A 23716-nucleotide genomic window follows, 5' to 3' on the forward strand; every position below is an offset into this window, starting at 1 on the left:
GCCTAAGCACCATTCAGGCCCACTGGCAGATCAGGAATCTGGTAAAATTCAGCATTGTCAAAGTGACCCATAATGTGACCGTGACGCTGAGGAAGAGAAACTTGGTCAGGTCTGCTCAGTAAGTTTCAATAGCATAAAAATAAATTCTGATGATTAAGTCTCATTAGGATAAACTGTGGGATCTCACATGTGGGATCTCACAGATAACTCTGTTTTTTGAGATGGAAGAAATGAAGATGGTTGGTAAAGCCATGTCCAGCAGTGCTCTGTTTTGGGGCTCCTAACTTGTTTTTCTCATAGGTCTTTTCCGAGAAGGATGACTCTGCTCTCCCTGAATAAACCCCATTGTTACATAAGAGAGGCAAAGACTCAACACAATGCCAGCTTTGTGACAGTCATGGGTCTGCACCACTGCAGCAAAGACACAATCCACTCTCATTGAAGGGGGCACTTCTGGAATGGTAATTAGCCAAGAGGCCAGCGCAGCTGAGGGAGTGCTCCTGGAACCTACTGCACTGAGAGAGGTGCAGAATTAACTCACTTATTACAGTGATATTAAAACAGGATAGACAGGACCAACAAGTTAAAGGGAGCATGGAATTAAGATTCTCTCTGCTTTCTGGTGGTGCAGCAATATTGTGCCAAACAATAAAGAAACAGAGCTGTGAAATCATGACTCATGAACAGACAGGGGCTTGTGCTCTGTGCTCGGCCTCCCTGCTCTCCTGCCTGCTCTTCCCAAGGGAGTGGCAGTAATTGCAGGGCCTCCCCATTCCAGGCCCTTCCCCTGCACAGCACTGGGGCAAGGCCACGCTCGCCTTCCCAGGCACTGCCTGACACTGGCTCTCCCAGTGAAACGCTGGAGAACAGCGTGTTCCAGCAGGGGCTTGGCAATTCCAGCTCAGGAATAAACGGGACAGGGGGACACAGCCCTGCACCACGGAGTCAATGAGGTCCTAGGTGCTGCTCCTATCGTGTGGAACGTTGTCCAGACACCTGCCCTAGACCTCCAGTGAGCTGGGAAAAAGGAGAGGAAACTGGGCTGTTTTCAACTAAGATTTGCCCAGATTGTTCTAAATTCTACTGACTCTTTCCCAAGTGGTTTAGCAATACTCAACAAGCAGTGCTCCTCAATGATTTTTGGTATCAATATTATGAAAGATGCAAAAGTGTAATTTTCACTGCTCTTCTATGTGACCTATTTAAGAGAAGTACCTCGAAGTGGAGAGAAAAAACATGAAACACTCAAAAGCCAAATTAATACACGGCCCGTGGATCCTTGCCAGTTTAAATTATTCTTTAGCATGTTCAGAGATGTTTCAAAGGCATTCTACTTCACTTCCCGTTTTCTCCCTCTCCCACCTTGGGCAGGTCTGCTCTGTACGTGAGGTCCAATCCTTTATCTGGAATATCTGGTATGTGATTCATAGCCTTGGTGTGTCGTGTAAGTTTAAAGCAAAACTGAAATAATGTATAATTTTTCCCAAGGTCAGAGAGTGGCTCAGCCGGTAACAGGGAACAAGTTTTAACACCCCAAATACACTGGAAGATTATTCTAGGCAAAAAGAGATTCTAAAACTGAGGAGAAATGTTATAAGTAACAAAATTATGTTAAAACAACGTGTGTATTAGACAAGCTTAAACTATTTAGGTGAAAGACATAATCATCCCAGAAGGAAACAGCAGACTGCAGTGGTGAAAATACAACCACTCCACAAGGAGGGAAGAGTGGGTGTTAATTGCATTGTATATGTGTCTGGAACCTCTTTATCTCACTTTCTGCTAAGTAGTTACTTTTGTTTATTCAGCTCCATGGAAAAGTGACATCCTCAGAGGCACTTAGCGCTGCTGTGAAAGAGCTATGCCAGTACAGCGCAGGTGACCCCTTTGGTCAACAGAGACCCTTTATCAGATTTTTGCTCAGCCAGACGCCCCAAGTGACCAGGGAACTCGCCAATGACCAAAACTCTGGCAGCACTTTTCATATTTCTAGAGTGACCCTGGAATCTCTAGAGACAGAAGAAAAGCTACACTTTGTGAATGTGTTTTTGTTAAACAGCCGTGTACTTGCAGTCTTACTGCACCGGGGATTCTTTTCAGTCATCAGAGCACTAGAAGCTGATTTTTAAGCAGGAGTCAACAGGGGGTGATATGAAATAGTTATAACAAGATAAACGACCTACGCTGGTATTTTACTAAGAGAATTAAAGTAGGTAAGAAGCGCTGTAAGTGGAGAAACGCCTGATTTTGAAATCTTTGGAGCAGTTAGCGTTTTTCTCAGTGAATACCATGATGTCTGTGTTAACCTGGAAAACCCTCCGGGCTGTAGGAAAACACACCAAAAAAAATCCCAAGAAACCAAAACCAACCAAAAAAAAAAAAAAAATCCCACCGCGTGGTAACACTTCTTGAAACGACACAGTTTTGATTCCAGCAATAGCGAGGAGGGGAAACGCTGCGCGGAGAATTCCCTGAGCGCAGGAATTCCCTGGAGCACCTGCCCGCGCGGGGGGGCCGGAGCGCCGGGCGCCGTCATCTGGGGGCGGCCCCGAGCGCGGCCGAGCCGGGGTCGGGCCGGGGCTGGCATCGCCAGCGGGGACCGGGATCGGGATCGGGACCGGGCTGCGTGGGAACGTCCGGCTGCAGCCGCCCGAGCCCTCGGTGCGGGAGGCGGCGGAGCGCAGTCCCGGCTGTCCCGGGTATCCCGGCTCTGCGGAGGCACGGCCGGCACGGTCAGGAGGAGGATCAGGATCAGGAGGATCGGGATCAGGTCAGCGAGGGCTCGGCGGGTCGGGGGTGTACCAGCGGGGCCGCTCCCGGCGCTGAGGCTGTGGCAGCGCCTGTTGCTTCTCGCCGCTCCATCCCGCCGGCAGCAGGGCTTTTTAAATAGGCGCTGTAAGGTAAATGTTTATTCTCGCGGCGAGCAAAGCTCCCAAACTCGAGTTCGACTGGCAGGTCGGTAAATAAAGCGCTTTATTGACGTAGGGGGTTCAGTAGGCGCTGGCGGTAATGACACCCAGCTGTAGCCGAGCTCTGTGAGGTGGGAGCCCACCCCTTCCTCCCCTCCCCAGGCTTTGGCAATTAACTATGAAAAGGCGGTATGTAGGGTCTCACAGTGCTGGAAAGGGGATTGTTTAACGGGTGTTGAGAAGGAAGAAAAAAAGAAAGGGAAAAAAAAAAAAAATGCGGCTGGAAGATGAAGCTGGCTGTTGGAGCGGTGCAGAGATAAGGGAGGTAAGGGCATGAGGAGATGTCAAGTGGTTCCCCAGTCCCATGGGCTAGCACTCACGGTGTCGCGCTGCTGTGACAAAAATACCTCCTAGTATTTGCGAGAAGGATAAGGAACCACTCTCTTTCGTGTGTCGTCCTTTGCTCAGCTTTGCATGGGGCAGAAGAGGATGCTGAGTAGCAGTTTGGCAGGTCAGCAGCTGTGGGTCTGACGGTCCATGGGTGCAGTGTGGAGTGTGCTTTTGTATGTACTAAACTTTTTATTTCCACAGCCAAAAAGGCCCTTTGCAATTTCATGGTTTTAATTTTAAGGTTGAAGGAAGGGGAATCGCTGAGGGGTACTTTTCTGGGGTTGTGATGTTTTTTTTTTTTAAAAAAAAAGGAATATGTGAGCAAGTGCATGAAGGACTTAATTCTGAAACTCGTATGGAAATGTGGAAAGAGCAGGTGGGAGAGCAAGTGAAGCAGAATTGCAGCATTCCATGTTTATTTATGGACTTTGCCTCTGTTCCTGATTTTTACTTGCATCCCTGTATGAACTTGTTTAAAACCAATGAATCTTTATGCTTCTCTTTATCTTGATAATGGAGAAGTACTTGGAGTAGAACTCGGTATACCAGGAAAGTGAAAAGTCAGTCTGGGACAAACATAAGTAAATATGGGTTGTTGTTTTTAAAATGATATGGGTTTCCAGCCACATGCTCATGATTCCAGTTGAGAACAACTGTAAAGGCCTCTTGAATATGAAGGAAACCCAGTGTAAGTTAAAGCAGAGGGAGAACTCAAAAGAGACTTAGCTTTGTCTTAAGGACAGGTATAGCTTGGTACCAGAATATGAGAAAAAAATAATATGTAATCATAATAAAATGTATTATATTTGCAATAATTTCAAGTCCTCAGTGACAAGCTGAGGGATAACTCACGACTGGTCTCACCACTGATTGCTGAAGTTTTTTTTCTGTTGTAGAGACACATGACTTGTCTATAACTCTTTTGAACTAATGTTAGCATCACTTTTGAAAACTTAAATGCCTTATTTACTTAAGCCAGGTAGTAATCAAGTGTCCTGATAAAACCTACAGCAACTTATCAGTTGCACATCTGGGACTCTGCCCTGTGGAAAGCCCAAATTAAAGGGAGGGGGCAGAAACTGCTTGATCTGTACGACCTGGAATTGAGTTGGAAAAAAACCTGGTCGGAATTGGGCTGGGAGCATTGTTCCCTGATTGCAGGTTTCCTGGCTGCTGTCATCTCCCATCCCAGGAAGGACAGGAATTAGAGGGATGGTAGCAGAGGACACTGCTGCTACCATCCTGATTTCATTCCAGCCACATGAGAGTGAGCAGGGAAGATGGGAAGGAGATAGGGAAGGGATAGGTAAAGATGAGATAATAAGAGCTATCTTCCCTTCACTCATCCTGTATCTGATGTCACTTCATTTTTCTTCATGTGGTACCATCAGTGTGGAAAAGTGATCAGGGTGGGTGGGGGTGTGTGTAGACAAAGGAGAATGTTTTGGTTCAGGCACAGACCACAGAAGTGCTTTCTGGGTTCTTGAATCCATTCTCCCATTTTCCTGTCATACTTGTTGCTCTGAGTCGGGGGTTCTCCAGACAGACCACGCAGGCTCTAAGGCAGCAAAATGTGACTCCATGTGGCAGAGATTGAATGGAGGATGGGAAGAGAACAGATGGACAAGAGCAGAGAGGACATCTCAATAATCGCCTTCCCTCAACATGCTGATAGTATTGACAAAAAGGCAGGAAAGGCAGAGGGACAATGTCCTGTGAGTGCAGAAGATGAGAAAATGAAACAGAACAAGAGACAGTGAGCCACCTCTTTGTTATTGCATGTGCAGCTCTGTTTCCAGCCTTCATTTACCTAACTTGTTTCCTGTTTGCCTCTTTCTGGTCTCTCTTCAAAACAAACTCCCGCAAAACCCTACAAGGTGCTCATCCCCAGACACTGCTTTCACTCTTATTAGGCTACTCAGAGGCAGACCAGAGACTCAGTTCATTTTCCCTACAGCTAAGGATTTGTTTGAGCTCAGGCAGCCTTGGTCTGGTAAGATTAGCAAAGGACTGTGCTCACACAGGTAAAGCAAAGCCTCAATGGGGCTCTGCTTATTAGCAAAAAATCCACCTTCCTCCTGCTCCCTTCCCCAGAAAAGACATTTACAGCAATAGGATGAAACCTCCTCCTTGCTTTAGAAGTCTCTAGTGTGATGAATAAGGAAATGTGTTTTATGGTAATGATCACTCAGTATAGGTGCAAAGCCATTGAACATGCTGTACAAAGACAGGCTTTTCTGTTTTCCAGAAATACCCCACGGTGTGGAAATAGCACTGCAGCAGAAGATGACATTATTTAGGACAATAGATTAGAACAGAAGTCACTTTTCTATCAGTGAAATTGCATCATTCCAGTCTCTGGAGATATTTATCATTCCTGTTTGCCCCCTCATCCCCAGACATCCTTTCAACTTCTTTAGGTATAACCTTGAAAATCTCATAAGTTACTGAAGAGGGCTGAGCAGTAGTGGAGGGACACTAAATCAGTTACCAGAGTTCTGTAGATGTGTATGAAATAACTTCGCTTCATTCAATTCCCTGAGAATTGAAAAGTTTGAGCAGTAAATAAAGTTCTTTAAATCTTCTCCAGCTTTCTTTTGTCTGCTCAGTTCTGTCCACTCACCTGTTGCTTTGGAGCTGAAGAAACTGAGTCCCATATTTGCTCAGTCTGTTCTTTAACTCTGTGTAAGCAGCAGCTCTGAGGTGATGTCTTTGGTAACCTGTGGCAGGTTGAATTTCTTCCTGTTACACCTTTACAACATTTTAGTTCTTCTTTTATATAGATGCACATTAAGCAACAAAACAAAGGTGCTTTTTTTTCTTGTAGCTAGATGCTTCTGCCTGTATGTTTTAGTGTGACGTTTTTATTTGAAGTCTCTCTGACCTTGTAACATTAAAATTACCTCTTTTGTTTCCATCTTCACATGCTTATTTGCTATTAAACCATTTCTCAATAGCACTTTTATCTGGCAATTCATTGGTGCAGATAACAAAGCAGTTAAATTACAAGGATAATTTCTTTCTGAAACAAACATAGGAAGTAAATTCTGATGGCACTGTTGCCAGTCTAGGTCAATTTGTGTTTATAATGTGCATCTGCCAAGTTCCAGTGTAGTGGTTTAGAGGACTTTAAGCACAACCTGGATTTTAAACTCTAATTTGATAACCTGTAAAACAAGATTTTATGACTATTGTGTGGTTCACTAGTATTTCTGCAAACCCTGTGACTGAAACCTGCTAAGGGGAAAGAGCTGTATATTTTCATACTGATCAAAAAGGAAAGTTTGGTATCTTCAAATGCCTAAGACAGGGCATTATTTCTCTGTCAGGTCATCAACAAACAAATGGGGAACCATTAGTGGTTTTCTCAACTTTGTGTATGTGATACATAAAATATATTCAGTGTTTCTCTATTTAGTCAGATTTTCCAGATTAAATCTGAAATAACTGAGGATAAAACTTGAGGATTGACTATAGACTAAAATAGGGCACTTTATAGAGGGGTAAAGATAAGAAACCTTATGTGACCAGACAGTTTGTGCCATTCAAGGAATGGTAAACAATGAATCTGACTTCCAAAGAGCTACAAGTATGAGCTGGTGATTGTATGGGGGAAGCCTTTGGCATATCACTCAGGGAAGTGGTGGTAAATTGAATTGATGGTGGTTTCCTGAAGCAGATGTGGCTTTGGAGAGAACAGATCAGCTGATTCTCCTTCCAACAAAATTTTGCATTAGTTTGGAGGGGTGAGATCAGACTGAATGCTCAAAGTCAAGAAAAAGACGGGTCCAAAGGATGCCTCTGTTACAAGTCTTGCCTATCCAAAGCCGACTGGGAGTGTTGTTTTCATTAGAGCAACATAAAGTGTATATATCATTCTTAGAGAATGATTCACCTGCTGCTTAGGTCTTCATACTCTTTAAGATCAACAGATTGTGTGCCAATTAAAGTAATTAGTAAAGATAAATCTAAGCTGTTGCATTCTAATCTGAATTTCCAGCACTTACAGTATGGGAAGTCCTTACCTTATCCTCTCCTGAAAACAAGTCTGGTTGGTCTCTGCATTCAGCAGTGACTTAGCTGGGGTTGGCTCCTTTCTCCTGTGTGTTACTGCTCATATGAAAGAAAAAAAAGTGATTTTATTTCCAATTTGCACTATTTTCAACCTAAACTTTATTTCAGAAGTCTTATTTGGACAGGGGAAGATACTTACCTTGTCTTGTTATTTGAATGTAGTGAATCATATTTTTATTCCTCTGCAGTGCAGATGGTAGCATCTGCTTTAATAAAGTATAATCAGAACATCTTATTCTAATAGCATTGCAGTAGGATTTATGAGTGTGTTTCTGGGATGGTCATAAACTAATGAACATAATCCAGTCAGCTCCCAAACAGAAAAATTCTGATGTTTCACTCCAGAGGAAAAAATAAAAATCTCTAACAGAGACCTTGGAGAGATAACCTGTTTTATGTGGATAGGCAGGAAACCAGCACAAACCACCTAGGAAAGTAGGTTAATCTCTTAAAAAAGTGTGTTCACTACATCTGAAGAAAAAAAAAAAAGCCAAATTAGTGAAGTCAATATTTTCTTTTCTTGAAGTCATCTTCCATAAATAAAAGTGTACAGAAAATAAAAGTATATGTGCAAAATATTTTAGTACTAGTACAGATTATATTAAACTTGAAAATTTCAGTCACAGGCATTATAAATGATTAGTTAAATATTTCTTGAATTAAAACTTTCTTCAATTTAGTATGCTGAATGCATGCAAGGTAGAAATTTTACCTGAAACTGCAAAGTACAATTTTCAGTTTGCTCTGGCAGAGTTTGTACGTATAGAAAGAAAATCATATTAGAACCTTTGCCACTAGAAGAAAGTTGTTCTAACAAGCTTTTGTGCAAGAAGAAGGTCTGTTCTGGCCTGCTTTGCAGAGCACAGTGCTGCTCTGTTGTATAAAATACTGAATAACTCTCCATAGTTGCTCACCCATACTATGCCCAGAGTGTGCAACATTACATAATAATTGTAAATCAGGCTGAGGATCAGAAAATTATTCCAAGACTTGTGCTCCAAATCTGTTTTGCCTTGACTTCCTTCTCCATTTTAATTAGGAAACTTGTTAGCAACTTCAGTTTTCTCTGCAGATTGTGAAGTGCAGCTGGTTCTCATTTAACTGGCAATGGGCAGATTTTAGAAAAATGATTTTCACTTTTTTTAGCATGGGGAGAGGAGTTTGTGTACAGAGTAAGTGATTTGTTATAGAAGAAATCCATGCTCTGAAATTTAGCTGGGATTCATCAGCCATTTGTAGTTTTTATTTAATCAAAGCTTCTGATTATCCACAACTAATTGCAAATGGGAGTAGCAGCTGCTTCCTTCCTTTGGAAACCCAGATTTGGGTACTTAGAAGAAGAGCTTCCAAATTAGTAGAGAATGATAAAAGTGCCATGCTAGGCAGAATGTTTATAATTATCATTTTACTCTAAATGTATTTTATTTGCTTTTCTTAACTAATGAGTAAACAGAACTGTTACATGTATGTGTTTGCTGCACAGTCTTGAAGCAAAATTGCCCCTTATCAATAAACAGTAACAGAGGGAAACAATTTCTTCATGACAGAACTCTGTTTCAGTGTTTGCCAATATGACAGTAGTCTTCTTTTCAAGTAGAAATGGACAGGATCTATATTATTTTGGAATTAATGAAACTGTCTTGAATATTTCTACTTGGAGGTTTGAAAATAACTGGAACAAAAGGGACTAAATCTCTCTTACTTAATAGCAAATCAAATTTTCCTTGCAAATTTAATAAAAGAGTCCAAAGATGCTACAATTACTAATATGGAAGCAGACTTTGATCCATTTTCTGGAAAATTAAATAAACTGAAGACACTGATAGTGAATTGATTCCCTTTTCTCTCCTGAAATAGAAGCAAAAGATAAAGTTATCCAACAGATGGTCATTTCAATACTTCAGTCTTATGTCTGCATTTTATTTTGATTTTGATGCAAGTGGCCCCAAATGCAAGAAACTTCTGAGAAACTTTTCATGCAGGCAAATCAGTTGGTGGCTGTTAGGGATTAAAGGACTTTCTAAGTCATTAGCCTGAAATAATTTCATTTTGTGGTCGAATAAAGGCATTGTTATCAAGCACTAAAATACATGATTAAGTTATTACCTCAGGAAACTCCATAGGTGTATTCACAGACCAAATATGAGTAGTAGGACTTTCAAATAGTTCTAAAAAGCTGCTCTGGGCCTGAGCATGCAATACTCTGGAGCAGGACAGATTGTGTAAAGGCCTGACAATCAGCATGCCCCCAGGTGACGTTCCTGGTTATGACAGTGCATTTTATGACTTCTGGCCTTGCTGTGATGACATTCAGGCCCTCTAAAGTAATGTAAGAATTAGTTTTAATTTTTCTGTTATGCCAGTACAAAGGTGTCTAGTGCATTTGTTTTAGAGGCAGTAAAATTTGATTAAATGTATGACAAAATATTGTTTTGGCTACAGTTATACTCTAGGATCTGCAATTCCTCTGTTTCTTTCAACCATATGAAAGAGTTTGGGACTAGAAATAATGTGCAGTAGCATTTTAGCTATGGTTGTATTTTTTTGGCAAATCCTTTTGTGTCATTGTTTGGGTTCAAGTAGTGAAATACTTATCAAAATACTTATCTGGAAAGGAATCTAGAGAAATCTTGTGTATGTCCATTATAATGGCTTAACTTGTGGATTTTTCATGCCCTGAAAGTAATGGGAATTCAGAGAACAAAAGGCATCCTTCAAATATACCCCAGTGACAGATTATGCTGACAGCATCCTGAACTTCAGCTGTAAATGTGTTTATAAAACCCAGAAGAGCACTGAGTTTATGAATAGGTCTGTTCCTAGGTTCAGCTGTTACATTCAGCTGATTTGCAAAACTTTCCAAAGCTTTCTGAATCAGGTGTCTTAGCAAACCTGTGAGCCAAAATGACTGAATTGGTACATGGAAACTTTAGAGACTCGTAAGTTTTACTGAACAATCAGTATCTATCTGGAAATGTCACATACTTTCAGGGTTCTGCAAATTCAAGAAGGCATCCTGAGGCATGGAACTGAGACTTTGCTTTTTCTTATCTCTTTCTTAGTCCCTCATATAATGTATAAGGAGAAATTTACATTGATTTGGCTTACCCTTGATAAGATGAAATGGAAACGTGTTCATTTTACACTTGTACAGAACTTGGAATAAATGCCTTGAAATGGTTGGCAGACACTGCATGATGGGCTCTGGGGATGGTAAGAACCTGAAGTCACCTCTCATAGTTGATACTAAAAGGTGCAATATATTACAGGAGAATTTCAGGATCTCTTTTTTGTCCTGTGCCACAGAAGTATCCACTTTGTGGGAGCAGCACAGTGAGTACTTTAGAACTCTTTTTAAGCCTATAAAATGTTTTCCCCAGGTATTCAAAACTGGATATACAGTTACTTTTTTTTTTTTTTTTTAATTATCTTAAATAGTCAAAACAGTACCTGTGCACACAGATGAGTGGGAAATACAAGAGCTGAGCACTTGAGTGGGTTTTCAGGGGGGTGAATCCCTTAAGAGCCTTCCCTAGGTAAATGTGTTTCTGTGAGCAAATACAGCTCCTCTATCAAACAGGTCATTGAGGAGGCCTGTGCAATTTGTCAGACATTCACTGTGGGCTGCTCCATGCTCCTTTTAAAGTCAGCTTCTGATTTCAGTGCATGCCTAGTCTGTCTGTAGGCATCTTGGTATTCGCTTATCTTCTAGGATTCATTGGAAAAACTAGGGTAAAGGGTGTTGCATTCTTCTTGCCACCTGTAATAATGTTTCTTCAGCTGGGGGATGTTACATGTTTCTCTCACCTCTGTAAATCTTAAAAGCATTAAATGTTGCTCTTGGATGACCAGTTACTCTTCTGACCTGCAGCATTCCCTATCTCTAGAATAGAGAACCTTTTTTCCCAAAGTTAGAAAATTTTGTTACTCCATTAAGTATGGAGAGCAGTTATGATAGGATGCTGGGATTTAAAATTCAGCTGTGGCACAGGGTTTGATACAGGTACATTCTTAGTGTTGGCCAGTTCTGCAGGGAGTAAGATGTCCCACATCCTGGATAATGGAAGAGCAAAGCCAACAAAATATGTCATTTTAAATCATGGTTTTACTCGTTGTGAAGAATTTTTGTCTCTTGGTTATGGTGTTCAGGTGTTGGAATGATGAATTACTCGTCCATCAAATTGTCTTGTTAAAGTTTAGAGCTTGACGTGATCAATGATCTCAGACTTAGGAGGGACTTAACAAAGCTTGGGGAGAAGGATGTTCCACTGATAGTGGGCACAAAGAATGCAGAATTTACAGGCCACAGGGACTTTGGGCAGAATTCCCAAGATAAAGAAGAAAGTAACAAAGCCAACACAGCAACTGGTACTGCTCTTCTCTGTGTGTGGGTTGGTCTCTTGAACACCAGGTGAAATAACTTATTTGGGGGCAACGATTATACCTATACTTGAGGCAGAGAAAGAGGAAATTACTTTTTTTCCAAAGATATTTTCAATAATCTTCAGGCAGCAATCTGTATAGGAGTGTTTTGTTTATAAGCACAGGCCTTAAACTGGCACAGCTGTTAAAATTTATATTTTTGTTGATATGCTGAGTAATGTGGGATATGGTGCTTTTCATAGTGATCCATTTGCTGTTCCCAATTTAGGGCTTTTATTCCAAGTGGATTCAATTTTGTTGAATTTGCTGTTTCTAGCAGAAATATGTTTTTCTTTTCTTTGTTTCCCACAGACACTTTCCTCAAAATAGCTACTGAAGCTTCAATTTATACAGAAGTGCTTGATAATGTCAGTTCCTGTTAGAATGAATTCAGCATATTTGTATCCACAGATGCAGGTTGGGTAATATTAAACCAGCCTGGTGATGTTTCCTGTTATTTATAAATTGCTGTACAGAATGTTTCAAAGAGGGAAAAATACTCATATGAAAATGAATTTTGTCAAGTCAAAAAGTTGACTTTTTAGTGTACATTTTTAGCCTTTACACCTAAAGCTGAGTTTAGACTTCCCAAGAGCCTTCCTGTCACATTTGTAAAGCTGAGGGACATTCAGGACAGAGCTTTGTAATCAGAGTAGCCGAAGAGTAGATAGACACAATAAAGAAGAATATTTCTTATCAATATTTATTATTACAAAACTATGTTGAACTGTTTCTCTGTGCAGCCTAGCCCAGACCTCAAGTTTTTCACCTCTAGATATCTTGTGGATAAGAATTTTCTCTTTGGATTGCAGGAAATCCATTTTCTAGGTCATCAACCCTGCCTTTTGTTCTGGGGTTCTGCTGCAGAAAAACACATCTTGGGTGCCTCAGCATCCACTGGTGCCAATTCCTTCACTGACCCTCACCTCTTCCAGTGTCTGCCCACGTTAAGGAGCATTTAATACCCTCCACTTTTCTAAACTTTTGAAGTGAGTTGTTTCTGTAATGGTCCATGGCTTTTAGTCTGCATGGAAATGGTCACACCTTCACCTGTGATTCTTTTGCAGCGTTTTTCTAAAGACCAGAAGTACTCTTGAATGGTTCCCATAGTGCTCCAAGGGCTGTGTGGGCTCTACATGCTCTGAGGAGGGTTTGGTCTTTGTTGGCAAGGCAGCTGATTTTTACAGTGACCCTCTTTGTACATCAAGGAACTGAAGAAATGGAGAACATTTGAAAATTGGACCTCCATGCATTTCTTTGAGATGTAAGATCTTCTGGCCCTGTGTTAGCACTGTTTAGTTTATCTGAATTTTTAGGACTTTTACAGAGGCTAGCTTTGAAAATTTTGCTTATCACGTCTACCTAATCTCTCTCCATTCTGTCAAGGGTTTGTCCTCTGCTTTCCTCGAGGGCAGAGTTAATTTGTGCATGAATTCTGTGTTTACTTGTGCTATAACTCCTCACCTTTCAATTTACCAGAGCATGAATTTACTTTCCTGACGTGGGGGGTGGGGGAAGGTGTGGTCTGAGCAGTTTCCCAGGCATTGGAGCTGGATTTAAGTAACTTCAAAGGTCTCATTGAAATGTTGACCTTCATGGAAGAAAATTCATAGCTCTGACCTTGAGGCCAGTGAGGTTGGAAGAAAAATAAAAATGCCACAGTTTACTTTAAATGTTGAGATTTTGAGGATCTAAATTTTCTTAGAGGTAACACTCTCTGAACTAAATGTGAACTGCAATACCAAATCTGACTTTTGTATGTGTTTATTTTAAGAGCAGAAATGTTCATATTTTGGCTCAGAAACTTTCTTCTCATGTATTTTATCAGGTAGTGTTTTGTTCAGCTGAAGTTTAAATTCCAACTATTTATTCATTGTGTCACTTTTTTTAAAAAAATAACTAGTTAGCAGCTGGAACTAGTTAGATGCTAAAGTGAACTAAAATAGACATTTTGGACTTAATACAGTGCCAATTAATGCAGTACTGGTTTTAAGATTTGTGAAGTGAGAAGCTATAACATTTTTCCTTTATACTGTGTATAACTCAAAACTTCATATATCCGATAACAATATGAAATTAAATGATGAAGGACTTCTTTTAAAGCTTCTATGGACAAAGTTTAAAGCAGTATTGAGGAATCAAGGGCTTCCTGCAGTTGCTGGAAGTGTTACAGAGAGGAGCTGAAGGGAGCTCACTTTGCACATGCCATTCTGTCAGCGTCAGCTTTTATGTGTAAGGATGAGACTTTGTGCAAACATGAGTCAGGAAATTTGGTTATGGTACCAGTAGGAACTGTAACTCAATATCCAGCAGGCCTGTGGAGGAGTTGCTATGAGGTGATACATGTTTTAAAGCATCAAGTATCAGTCAGATCTAGCATTTTTTAAAGGCGCTTTCTTTTTTCCTTCACCCTCTGTTCCCTCCATGAAACTGAAGTTCAGAGTTGCATTAGCAAACTTAATGGGTTTAATTTTGAGAAGAGATGTTTGGCTTTGACTTTGCCACTTCATAATGCAATAAGTTTAACTATGTTCTGTTCCCTTAGTATTTTAAATCAAATTATTTAGCATATTATGTTTAAAAGCAGCATTGCTTTCTGCTTGTTGCTCTGACTTGTGTCAGTAACACACAAATATGGTGCTTTTACAGTGCCAAGGTACTGTGTTTTACTTAATGAGATTCCCTCATAAGGACCCCCAGCAACGGGTTGAATAGAGACTTTAGCAGTTCTGCCACCTACATGTAGTAATTTGCTACAGGTCTTTGTTCAGCTTTTGTCTGATCTGTATTTCTCTTTAGAGCTGCCCATTCTGCCTTCATGTGGGCACTTTACACTTCCCAGCTGAAAATAAACTTGATTTTTTCGTTCCTATTCTAGTTATTCTTAAAAACCCTCTGAAATGGGGTCTGACTTTACTTATTACAGAACGGATAATCAATGAAAGAAGAGGTTTTTTACCTTTCTGCCTATTCCAGTGAAGCCTATAAAGGGGAAACAGAGCAAGTACAGTGTGCATTAAGAAATAAATGAAATTTAAGCTAGAACCACAGAATGGTTTGGGTAGGAAAGGACCACAGAAGTCATCTGGTTCCACCCCTCCTGCCATGGGCAGAGACACCTTCCACTCTTCCAGGTTGCTCAGAGCCCAGTCCAACCTGGAACTGGACAATTCCAAGGATGGGGCAGCCACAGCTTCTCTGGGCAATGTGTGCCAGGGCCTTACCACCCTCACAGAGAACAATTTCTTCCTGATATTGAATAGAAACCTACCTTCCTTCAGCTTAAGGCTCTTGCCCCTTCTTCAGTCACTACTGCCCTTGTGACAAGTCCCTCTCCAGCTCTCTGGTAACCCCTTTAGGCACTTGAAAACTGCTGGAACGTCTCCCTGAAGCCTTCTCTCCCCAGGGCTGAGCAAACCCAGCTTTCTCAGCTGTCAGATAAATAGGATTTCTGGCTGGGTAGCCCTGGAGGATCCTGCATAAGTAGCGTTCTTTAGGCAGTCATTGCAGTGACCATCAGAAATTATTCTTTTCCCTGGATTGATGGTTAGGCCTAAGGGTTATCTTAATTAGAGAGTTACAGCAGGTTCTAAAAGGCCAGGATCCAAATATGAATTTATAACTTTTGGAACTGCTGGTTCCATGAGCTGGAGGGATGAATCAGTGGCTGTGCTCCTGTCTGGACGCTACACAGAGTGTGGCTGGGGGAAAATAAAGATGGGAAAGAGAGAGTGGAAGTTGGGCACATTTCTGCATTCCAGGGCAGGAGTCATCTTGCAGCTGAAGGAAAACTTGGAGGACTTCTGAGTCTTATCCAAGGCACTTGATATTTCATTATGCCATTAAGTACAAAGCAACGTAATACTCAAATCTGAGTGTTCAAACAGTTTACAAACATGTATTTATTCAACCTAGGAAAGAAAGGTGGTGGTGGTTAATTATTACGTGTGTCTGCTAAATATAAGAGGAATTCCTAGGCCACAGACAAGATCTGGATTTCTAGAGTTTGTGTCAAAACCCACACCCTTTGTAACTGATAGTTGGTAACCTCATTATTACGAGTAACCTTGGGAAAACATCTGAGTTGCCTAAATTCATATTGTTCATATTCTTATCTCTGGGTAGCTGCTGGTTCAAGCCAGCCATGAGAGATTCAAATTTAATTAAGGCTTTTCATCATTCTGAAGAACATCTTGCTCATAGTGAATATGTCTATTAAATATTATGTTCCTTTTCGACACAGCAAGTTGTAGTTTTACATAGAGAATGTAGGTTAAGAAATTTGCAAGGGATATTGGCTCTGAGCACCATAGTTTTACCAGAGATTTTTCATTTTATTTGAAATGCAAATCTCAGATTAGGACTTATAGTGTAAAACTAGCTTAGCAAAATAAATTTCAGGAATTCAGACCAGTTTGCTTTAGTCTGCACTTCCTGGAAGATCTCATTACTTAGGCAATTATAACAAACAGGGTTGCAGTATCTCTGTGGGCTGGGCTCTAAATTAGTATGAGCGTGTGGCTTAGAAGGGATGATAATAATTTGGATTTATGTCTGTTTAACAGTAAAACTTTGGCTATTAATAGCAAGGAATTTTTACTGATCAGGAAAAAAAAGTAAATTCTTTTCCTCCTAGAGACCTGAAAAGGTGAGTAGCCTGGCTCTTGTATTTTGCTGACATGTGTATTATTCTAATAAATCCAGAAGGTTAGAATTTGCTAATATTGAAGCTTGTACTGTAATGTGAGAGGCAGTTTTTGTTCAGTCTTCAGCAAAGCTGAAAAAACTTGTTATTTAAAAAATATATGTATATATTTATGTAAATAACTCATGGAGTTCTACATCTGTTGATGTCATTCAGGAATAAAAACTGTAAAAAAGATTTGTAATTAAAATAGCAGCAAATAGATGGATCTTGTTTGAGGGACTTTTACAAGTGTCTTGTTATTTAATAATATTGTAAAGAGAATCCGCAGTTGAAGATGTTTCTATAGAATTAGATCGGAAATGTAGCTAAAAGCCCAGGAGATCTGACGAGCTCTTTTCATAACACTGCTTAGAACAGCCAAAATGTAAGAAGGGAGTGTCTGGGAAAGTGAGACTTGCCTGGAGCACACACAACAGGTCTGTCTAGAAAAAGATGTCAAGCAAGTAATATTACATTATCTCTCCAGAGCAAAGAACATTGTTTTTATTAATAAATCGTTGATGATCAGCAGGTTTTGCTATAACTTAAGGCAGTTAAGCAGCAAATGCACTGTGGGTACAGGTGAGAAAATAGGCTGACTGTGGACTCAGAGAGGAGGTAGAAGATATACTTCAGGTGGAGTTTTTCAGCAAAACTTTCTGGGTCTTACCAAGGCTTTGATGGGAGGTTTTTCCATAAGTAAATTTACAAGTTTATAATGCAGTGTATGGGTGCTTTCTGTCCCTTTGTCACTACAAATGATGAAATGCTGTATCAGATGTTAACAAGAAGCGTAGTCCTGCATTTCTTGTTTGAACAGCCGTGTGCTGCTCCAGCCCACGGAGCAGTAGCTTCCCTCACAAAGAGCATGGACTGCAACCTAGCAATAGAAACTCTATGCTGTATTTAGCATTTTCTCACTCTTTCAGCCTTCTAACTCTGAGCCAGGAATCTGCTGCCCTGATTTCCCAGCCCAGCTGGTGGCCGTGCATTCCTGGGGGAGTGGCTGGTGGCACCAGGAAGCCTTGGTGCCCCTCTGGCACCTGTTTACTGTAGGTGGATTTCCTGTCACTGAGGTGATTATTCCCCGTGGTATGGCTGCTTTGAACTAGAGGAGATTCTGCAAGGAAGGAGGATCATTGCAGCTGGGAGGTTTTTGCTGGCCTGTGATGTGACAACAGAAGATGGAAGTCTCCCAAAAACCAACAAATGGAGGCAGCAGGATCAGGGAGAGTGTCTGGAAAGTTCACATGTGAAAGGAAGCAATTTTAACTTTGCATCAGCTGACTTAATGACTTTCCAGATTATTCTGGACACAGTTTATTTCCAGTGCCATTAAATGAAATGCTTGGGTGACACATACTTTGGTTAAATTTAGCTTTGCTCGTACTTAAATGATTATTTTGACAAAAACCAAAGGACCAAAACCACCCATTCATTTGCATTAATCTTAGCCTTGGGTACCACTAAAGATGAGGCATTCTCACACTGCTCTTCAGATCAATGTGATCTGAAGTTAAATTGTGGCTTACCCACTGTGACAAGCTATAAATGGCAGAGTTCAAATTAGAACATTGCACTTTCTGACTCATTGCTGCATCGGTCTCTTTAGATCCTGGGGTTATCTGCATTAACTGGAATCAACATACGATGCTGATAACACAGAGGTTCTTAATAAATTAGCTGTCTTTGTGTATATTTCACCAGCACCATGGAGAAAAGCCCATCATGTCTCAGGAGTCTTAGTTTTCAAGAGAAGAAAATAATTTTGGTTTGATGGTGGTACAAATTTTCACTGTGATATTTATTTCAATTCAAGCTACTTGAATTCTTAGCACAACTAAGCCCATGATAAACACATAATAGTGGCATTTCAGTAGCACTGAAATACAAGAAAACACAGGCCTGTTACCTTTACACTTATCCACAGCCTGAGTTATTTGAAGGATATCTCTGTTCATTGTTGGACAGGTGTCTTTTTTGAGAGCTGTTAAAATCGAACCATTTTAAAGCACAGCTCTTGCAACTCACTGTAAAACAAGATTGAATGCCAAGACACTGAATTGCAGCCTTCATGGAAGAGAAATCAAAGTACTATGACCCTTTGTGGGCTGTGTGAGTGCTCTGAGCTGTGTGTTAGAGCCCTGTGAATCACAGGCACAGGAGCCATCCCTGTTTCCTCACTGTGTGGGCACTTTTCTCGTGCTTCAGTGATGAAGTGATGTGCAAAAGGACCTTATTCCAGAGGGGGGTTTTCACTGGCAGTGAAATGGACTGCATAAATTCTTCTCCCCATTGAAATGTCATCTGCTGGCAACAGCGGCTGCTGTTTGACTTTGAGTCCAGCAACACCAACTCACAAGCAGAGACTCATTCCGGAAGATTTTTCTTTGGTTTTGTTATCCCTAATATCAGATGGCAACGTGAATGTATTTAATCCAGTCTTAAAGCAGCAGTAGTAACTTCAGATAACTCATACCTGGGACATTTTGGTCATCTGAACAGAAAGAACTGGCTTTTCAGTGTCATGAAAGAGCTGGTGAAAAGATCGAATGGGGATATAGACAGGAGGAGTAAAACCTATTTCAGAATTTTCTTTACTCTTAAGGCAAAAATCAGAAAGTAGAGCTCCTACAGATTTCTGCTTGTAGTCTAGACATGTTCTGCCCCATGTCTTCATTCCTTCATTGAATGGAAGTCAGTCTTTTTTGCCCACAGGGGCAAAGACTGAAATGCAATGAAGTTTGAATCTAGGAAACCATTGTTAAGGATGAGGAGTGGGAGAAACTCACGCTGCCAGTATTTGAAAGTCTTTGGGCTTTCTATTTGTATTTGATTTAGTAAAATCTGTTAAAAAGAACTCTCAAGTAATCTATCAAGAATAGAACAGTTTTGTTAGTTTTCTTATTGCTAGGCTGTATTTTTGTCTGACTAAGCTGCATTACTAACCTGTGGCTTGGATTTTGTTTGTGTAGCCTAATGTATAGCATGACAGTGAAATATACTTTGCCATCAGGCTATTTAGTGTAATGTATATGTTTTATTTCAATAGTGGGAATAAAGATCTGAAGAAATCCCAGATGATGGCTTCTGATGCCAGTCATATGCTGGAAGCAGCTTTGGAGCAAATGGATGACATCATTGCAGGTACAACAATGCTTTATTTTTACACCATACTATCTTGAGATTTAACTATGTCTGGTTTACTTTTTAATAATTATTCTCAGTTTATCAAGGTCTCTGACATGCAGATTTTGCTATTAACACTCTGGTTCAATAGCTGTGTGGAGAAAACTGAAAGTAAAATAAAGGAAGTAAAGTAAACCCTACAATTTCCCCTTAGACAGGTGAATATTGAAGTAAGAGAGATTTACTTTGCTTTAATGCTCTGTAGTAACTTAAACGCATCCTCAGCCATGTGGTAACATTCTATATTTCATATATTAGTTTTTTTATTTCAATAGGTCTTCAAAAAAAGTTCTCACCAAGTCTTCTGGCTAGCTGGATAATATATAACTGCATCAAACACCTGCACATATAGATACATAAACATGTGTATCATTGTAATGTAACATATACATTAAAATATACATAATTTTTTTACTTGTGATGTGTTTATTTCAAACAGCTGGCCTATTAACTATCATCATGGCCTATCTTTTTGTCAAATTTTATATCCAGAAGTGGAGCTGTGAGTTGATTTTACAGAGCTGTCCACTAGAAAGACACACGATCCAAGAAGAATTTGCTGTCTTTTGGTGCTCTCATGGCAAGGCAATTAGCAGATTCTTTCTCACCACTATGGTATTCTAGAGAGAAGTTAAATTCTGTGGTTAGGCCTGGGTAGCCTTGGGGTTTGTGCTCACACGCTGTGCAGTAGGAGCTCCTTACAGGAGTGTCAGGGTAGGGCATGATCTCACTTGTGCACAACGGGAGAGAATTCACTAAAGCTTTATAAATCTAAATAGTGACACCCAAGCTGAGCCTTCTTCCCTGGTGATGAAGACAATGACATCAGCCTCTTATTGCTGCAGTCGTGCTGCTCCTTGATCATCTTCCTGATCTTCTAGGAGAGCTTTTTGTCTAGAGACTTGATAGGGGGCTTTAAATGTCATCATCAGGCTAGATCATTATCCAGGATTTTTAGCTTAAACAGTCACTAGGGTTTGGGTTGTCTGTTTTTTGCATCCTCATATGAGTCTTCACTTTATTCTAAATGTGCAAGCTTTAACAGCCTACTGAGATACCCAGAATTGTAAACATGAATATGGGCTAGATATAACTGAAATGACTTCTCACACTGATGGAAAAAAAATTCTAGGCAAATAGGAAAAATCATGCATATATTTCCTTGTGCTGAATGCAAAACCTTATTCTAACAAGATTTTAATCAATGTAGGTTACTGGGATTTTATTTTTTCACACTTAACGGAACACATACAGAGGGAAACATTGAACTTCCCTCGGACGTATAAGGAGAGAATAAGAAAGGCAAGTCCCAAACCATAATTCATAAGCTAGGACACCATGATGCTTTTTAGCCACTGCAAGCTTTGGTATGCTATGGAACCTGTGCTCAGAAATCACCTGCACACAAATGGAACTCGTTGTTCTCTCTTCTGTGGTGATTTATACACAGCTCTGCACACATTGGGGTGGATGCACTGATGGTTCCACTCTTCAGAAAAAGCAAGAGAATAAAAAAAGTCTCTTTATTTAAATTGATTTTCAGATTAGGGTTTTTTTGGTGTTTTTTGGTGGTTTTTTGTTCGTTTTTTTTTTTTTTTAATTTAGGAGCTATCAGTTGTCAGGTGAGTCCTAGTTATGATGATAGGTGTTAAGTGTTGGGTGTTTTTTCATGGTATGGAAAGATAGCCTCAGAGTATGTGGCATATCTGATTAAATTGAAATATGTGATAGCCAAAGAAAATCCTATTTTTTGTGGAGTTTTATGCCAGAATGATGAAGCCAGGGGATAGCTTTCATTTTGGGTTGGTTGGTTTTAATATATTTCTCCCTGCTCCTTCTTCAGATTGTTTGTGCCATACCATTTCAGGGTTTAATCTTGATAAATAAGGAATAGAAAATTAAGTTTTTCCAGGCTTTCAAATGACATCACTTTTGCCTCCATCACTTGGCTGTCTTGGTGGTGTAGAACAGTGATGCAGAGAAGCAAAGCACATGTTGAGAGAACTATTCACTGCATATCAGCTCACCATGGCTCTTCTGTGCTGGTGACCAAGCTCTAAACTAAAAAGATTCTGACATGCCAGTGGCACATGGAGTTTATTTCCACAGTGCATGGTTGGTCATGAGCAGATTGGCAGCCTCTTCAGGAGAGCTGAATTTGTGGCTTTCCATTACTTACCTTTTCAGTCTAATGTCCACTGATAGGCAGCGTAGCATGGAAAACAGGCTTATATAAAGATATCTAATGGGAGAAGAAATTAAATATTTCCCAGACAGTGCATCTGTCAAGCCTCATCTATGCTAATTGAGTGCTTCCCATATGATTGAGTTATATCTACCTGTGCTAATAAAGAAACATTGATTTATTCCTATACTTAGTGAAAACTCAGTTGTTTGGAAATGTTGCTGAGCTTATTTCTTTGTTATTTTCCTTTGTAGGAATAAATAAAGCTTTTTTCAGATGGGTTAAATCTTTTGTCATTCTCCTCTAGCCAATGTTCTGTGTGTTCCAGAACTATTTCTTGAATGTTCTGGCATAATTGAAGGACCAAGAAGATCTGCTGGAGTCTATATTTGGGATACTTATGTTGGGATATTATCCCAATTTGTCTGAAACTGAGGAACAGAATGATTATTCAAGTTTGATTCTCCCTAATTCAATCCAGTAAGCTTCTGTATGCAATTTGGGATGTACTAGAAAACAGGAATGGTCTCTTTTCCTCTATGGTGAGAGAAAAAATAAGGTGGAAAACGCCTCTGAAAGGATGACTGTAAGGTTATACTGAAACAAACCAGGACTGAGATTTCTTCAAATATGGGAAAAATCATCTGTACAAATGTAGCTTCTCTTAGAGTTGACAGGAATCAGCAAAAAATCAATTCTTAAGAGCCTGTGCTATTTCAGTTCACTGTATCCAGATTCTGTGGATATCTCCAGGATTTAAAGACCAAGGTTAAACTTCATGACTGATGTAAACTTAAGTAGCTGATAAAAAAGATATTTTCTTTTTCAGTGAGGCCTGAGTGAATACTAGCAGAGTGACATGCTTCTCTTGCCCTCAGAAACTTCATCTTTAGGCACAAAACTAATCCCATTTTGGAGAATTGAGAGGACCAGAGGTGTATATCTGACTTTGCTTAACTTTTGAAGCTTGAGCATAAATGTGTATATACACGTACAAAACCAGCATTCACTCTCTTTAATCAACCCTCATTTATTTTGTTCTCTTTATTATCACTAAAATATTGGATTGTGGCCTTGTCTGTTAGGGGAAAAACTAGGTATATGCAAGTATATATTACAAGTGTTTACAGATTTTGCACTTTTAGCCTTTCAATTCTGGAAGTCCTACCCCTTGCTCCAAGAGGAAACATCTCTCATGCATGATTCTGATTAATCCAACCAAGATGCCCCACTGCAGCCTGTGCTCATTCTCAGGGCAACAGAAAACCTATTAGTGCTCAGACTGCACGAGGGGAGGATTGTGAGGCAAGATTAACAAATTGAATTTCACTGGGCCTGATCAAATTTGACAGATAGGTCAGTGTTCCCAAGTCTTTTATGCCTCGGTACATCTGTACTGATAACCCGCCCTCAGAGCTATATGAATTAGGCACGCTAAATGCTTAGCCTTATTTGACTAAAATAGCAAAAAAGGGCTAATGTGATTGTCAATGCACATCATTTATCCATTAGCTGGAGTGACTTGCACTCCAAACAGAGGCTGCCTCTAAAGGGAGCACCACATATCAGATCTGTCTACTCATCCTTCATTTAAGGTGCGTGACTTTGGCATTGCTTCCCTTTGAGCTTTAACCAAGTTATTACTTCTTCTTTTATTCAGCTTGTACCCATTTATTAAAATCTGGTTTTTTATAGGACTGTAGATTTTTGGTTATTTTTCTTTGCTATATATCATAACAAAGTTATACAGTTTTTATTTTACAATTATTTTATATCAAACTGCTTCTCTCCATCATCAATTTGTAAATCCATTTTTTCCCTTTGTGAGTAGTGACCATAAATTTTAAGGTCTAAAAACTC

General features: G+C 40.0%; 1 protein-coding gene across 1 annotated transcript in view; it reads left to right on the top strand.

Moving 5' to 3' along the window:
* The first annotated feature begins 3321 nt into the window (after positions 1-3321).
* PPFIBP2 (PPFIA binding protein 2) overlaps positions 3322-23716 on the top strand; it is a 90475-nt gene continuing 70080 nt past the window's right edge. Inside the window, exons 1-3 of the mRNA XM_066320556.1 lie at positions 3322-3420; positions 18190-18279; positions 19535-19629. Coding sequence (XP_066176653.1) covers positions 19563-19629 — 67 coding nt within the window. The 5' untranslated portion in view covers positions 3322-3420; positions 18190-18279; positions 19535-19562. The remainder of the gene's footprint in view (positions 3421-18189; positions 18280-19534; positions 19630-23716) is intronic.

Source organism: Sylvia atricapilla, chromosome 6, assembly GCF_009819655.1.
Source record: "Sylvia atricapilla isolate bSylAtr1 chromosome 6, bSylAtr1.pri, whole genome shotgun sequence".
NCBI classification, from domain to species: domain Eukaryota; kingdom Metazoa; phylum Chordata; class Aves; order Passeriformes; family Sylviidae; genus Sylvia; species Sylvia atricapilla.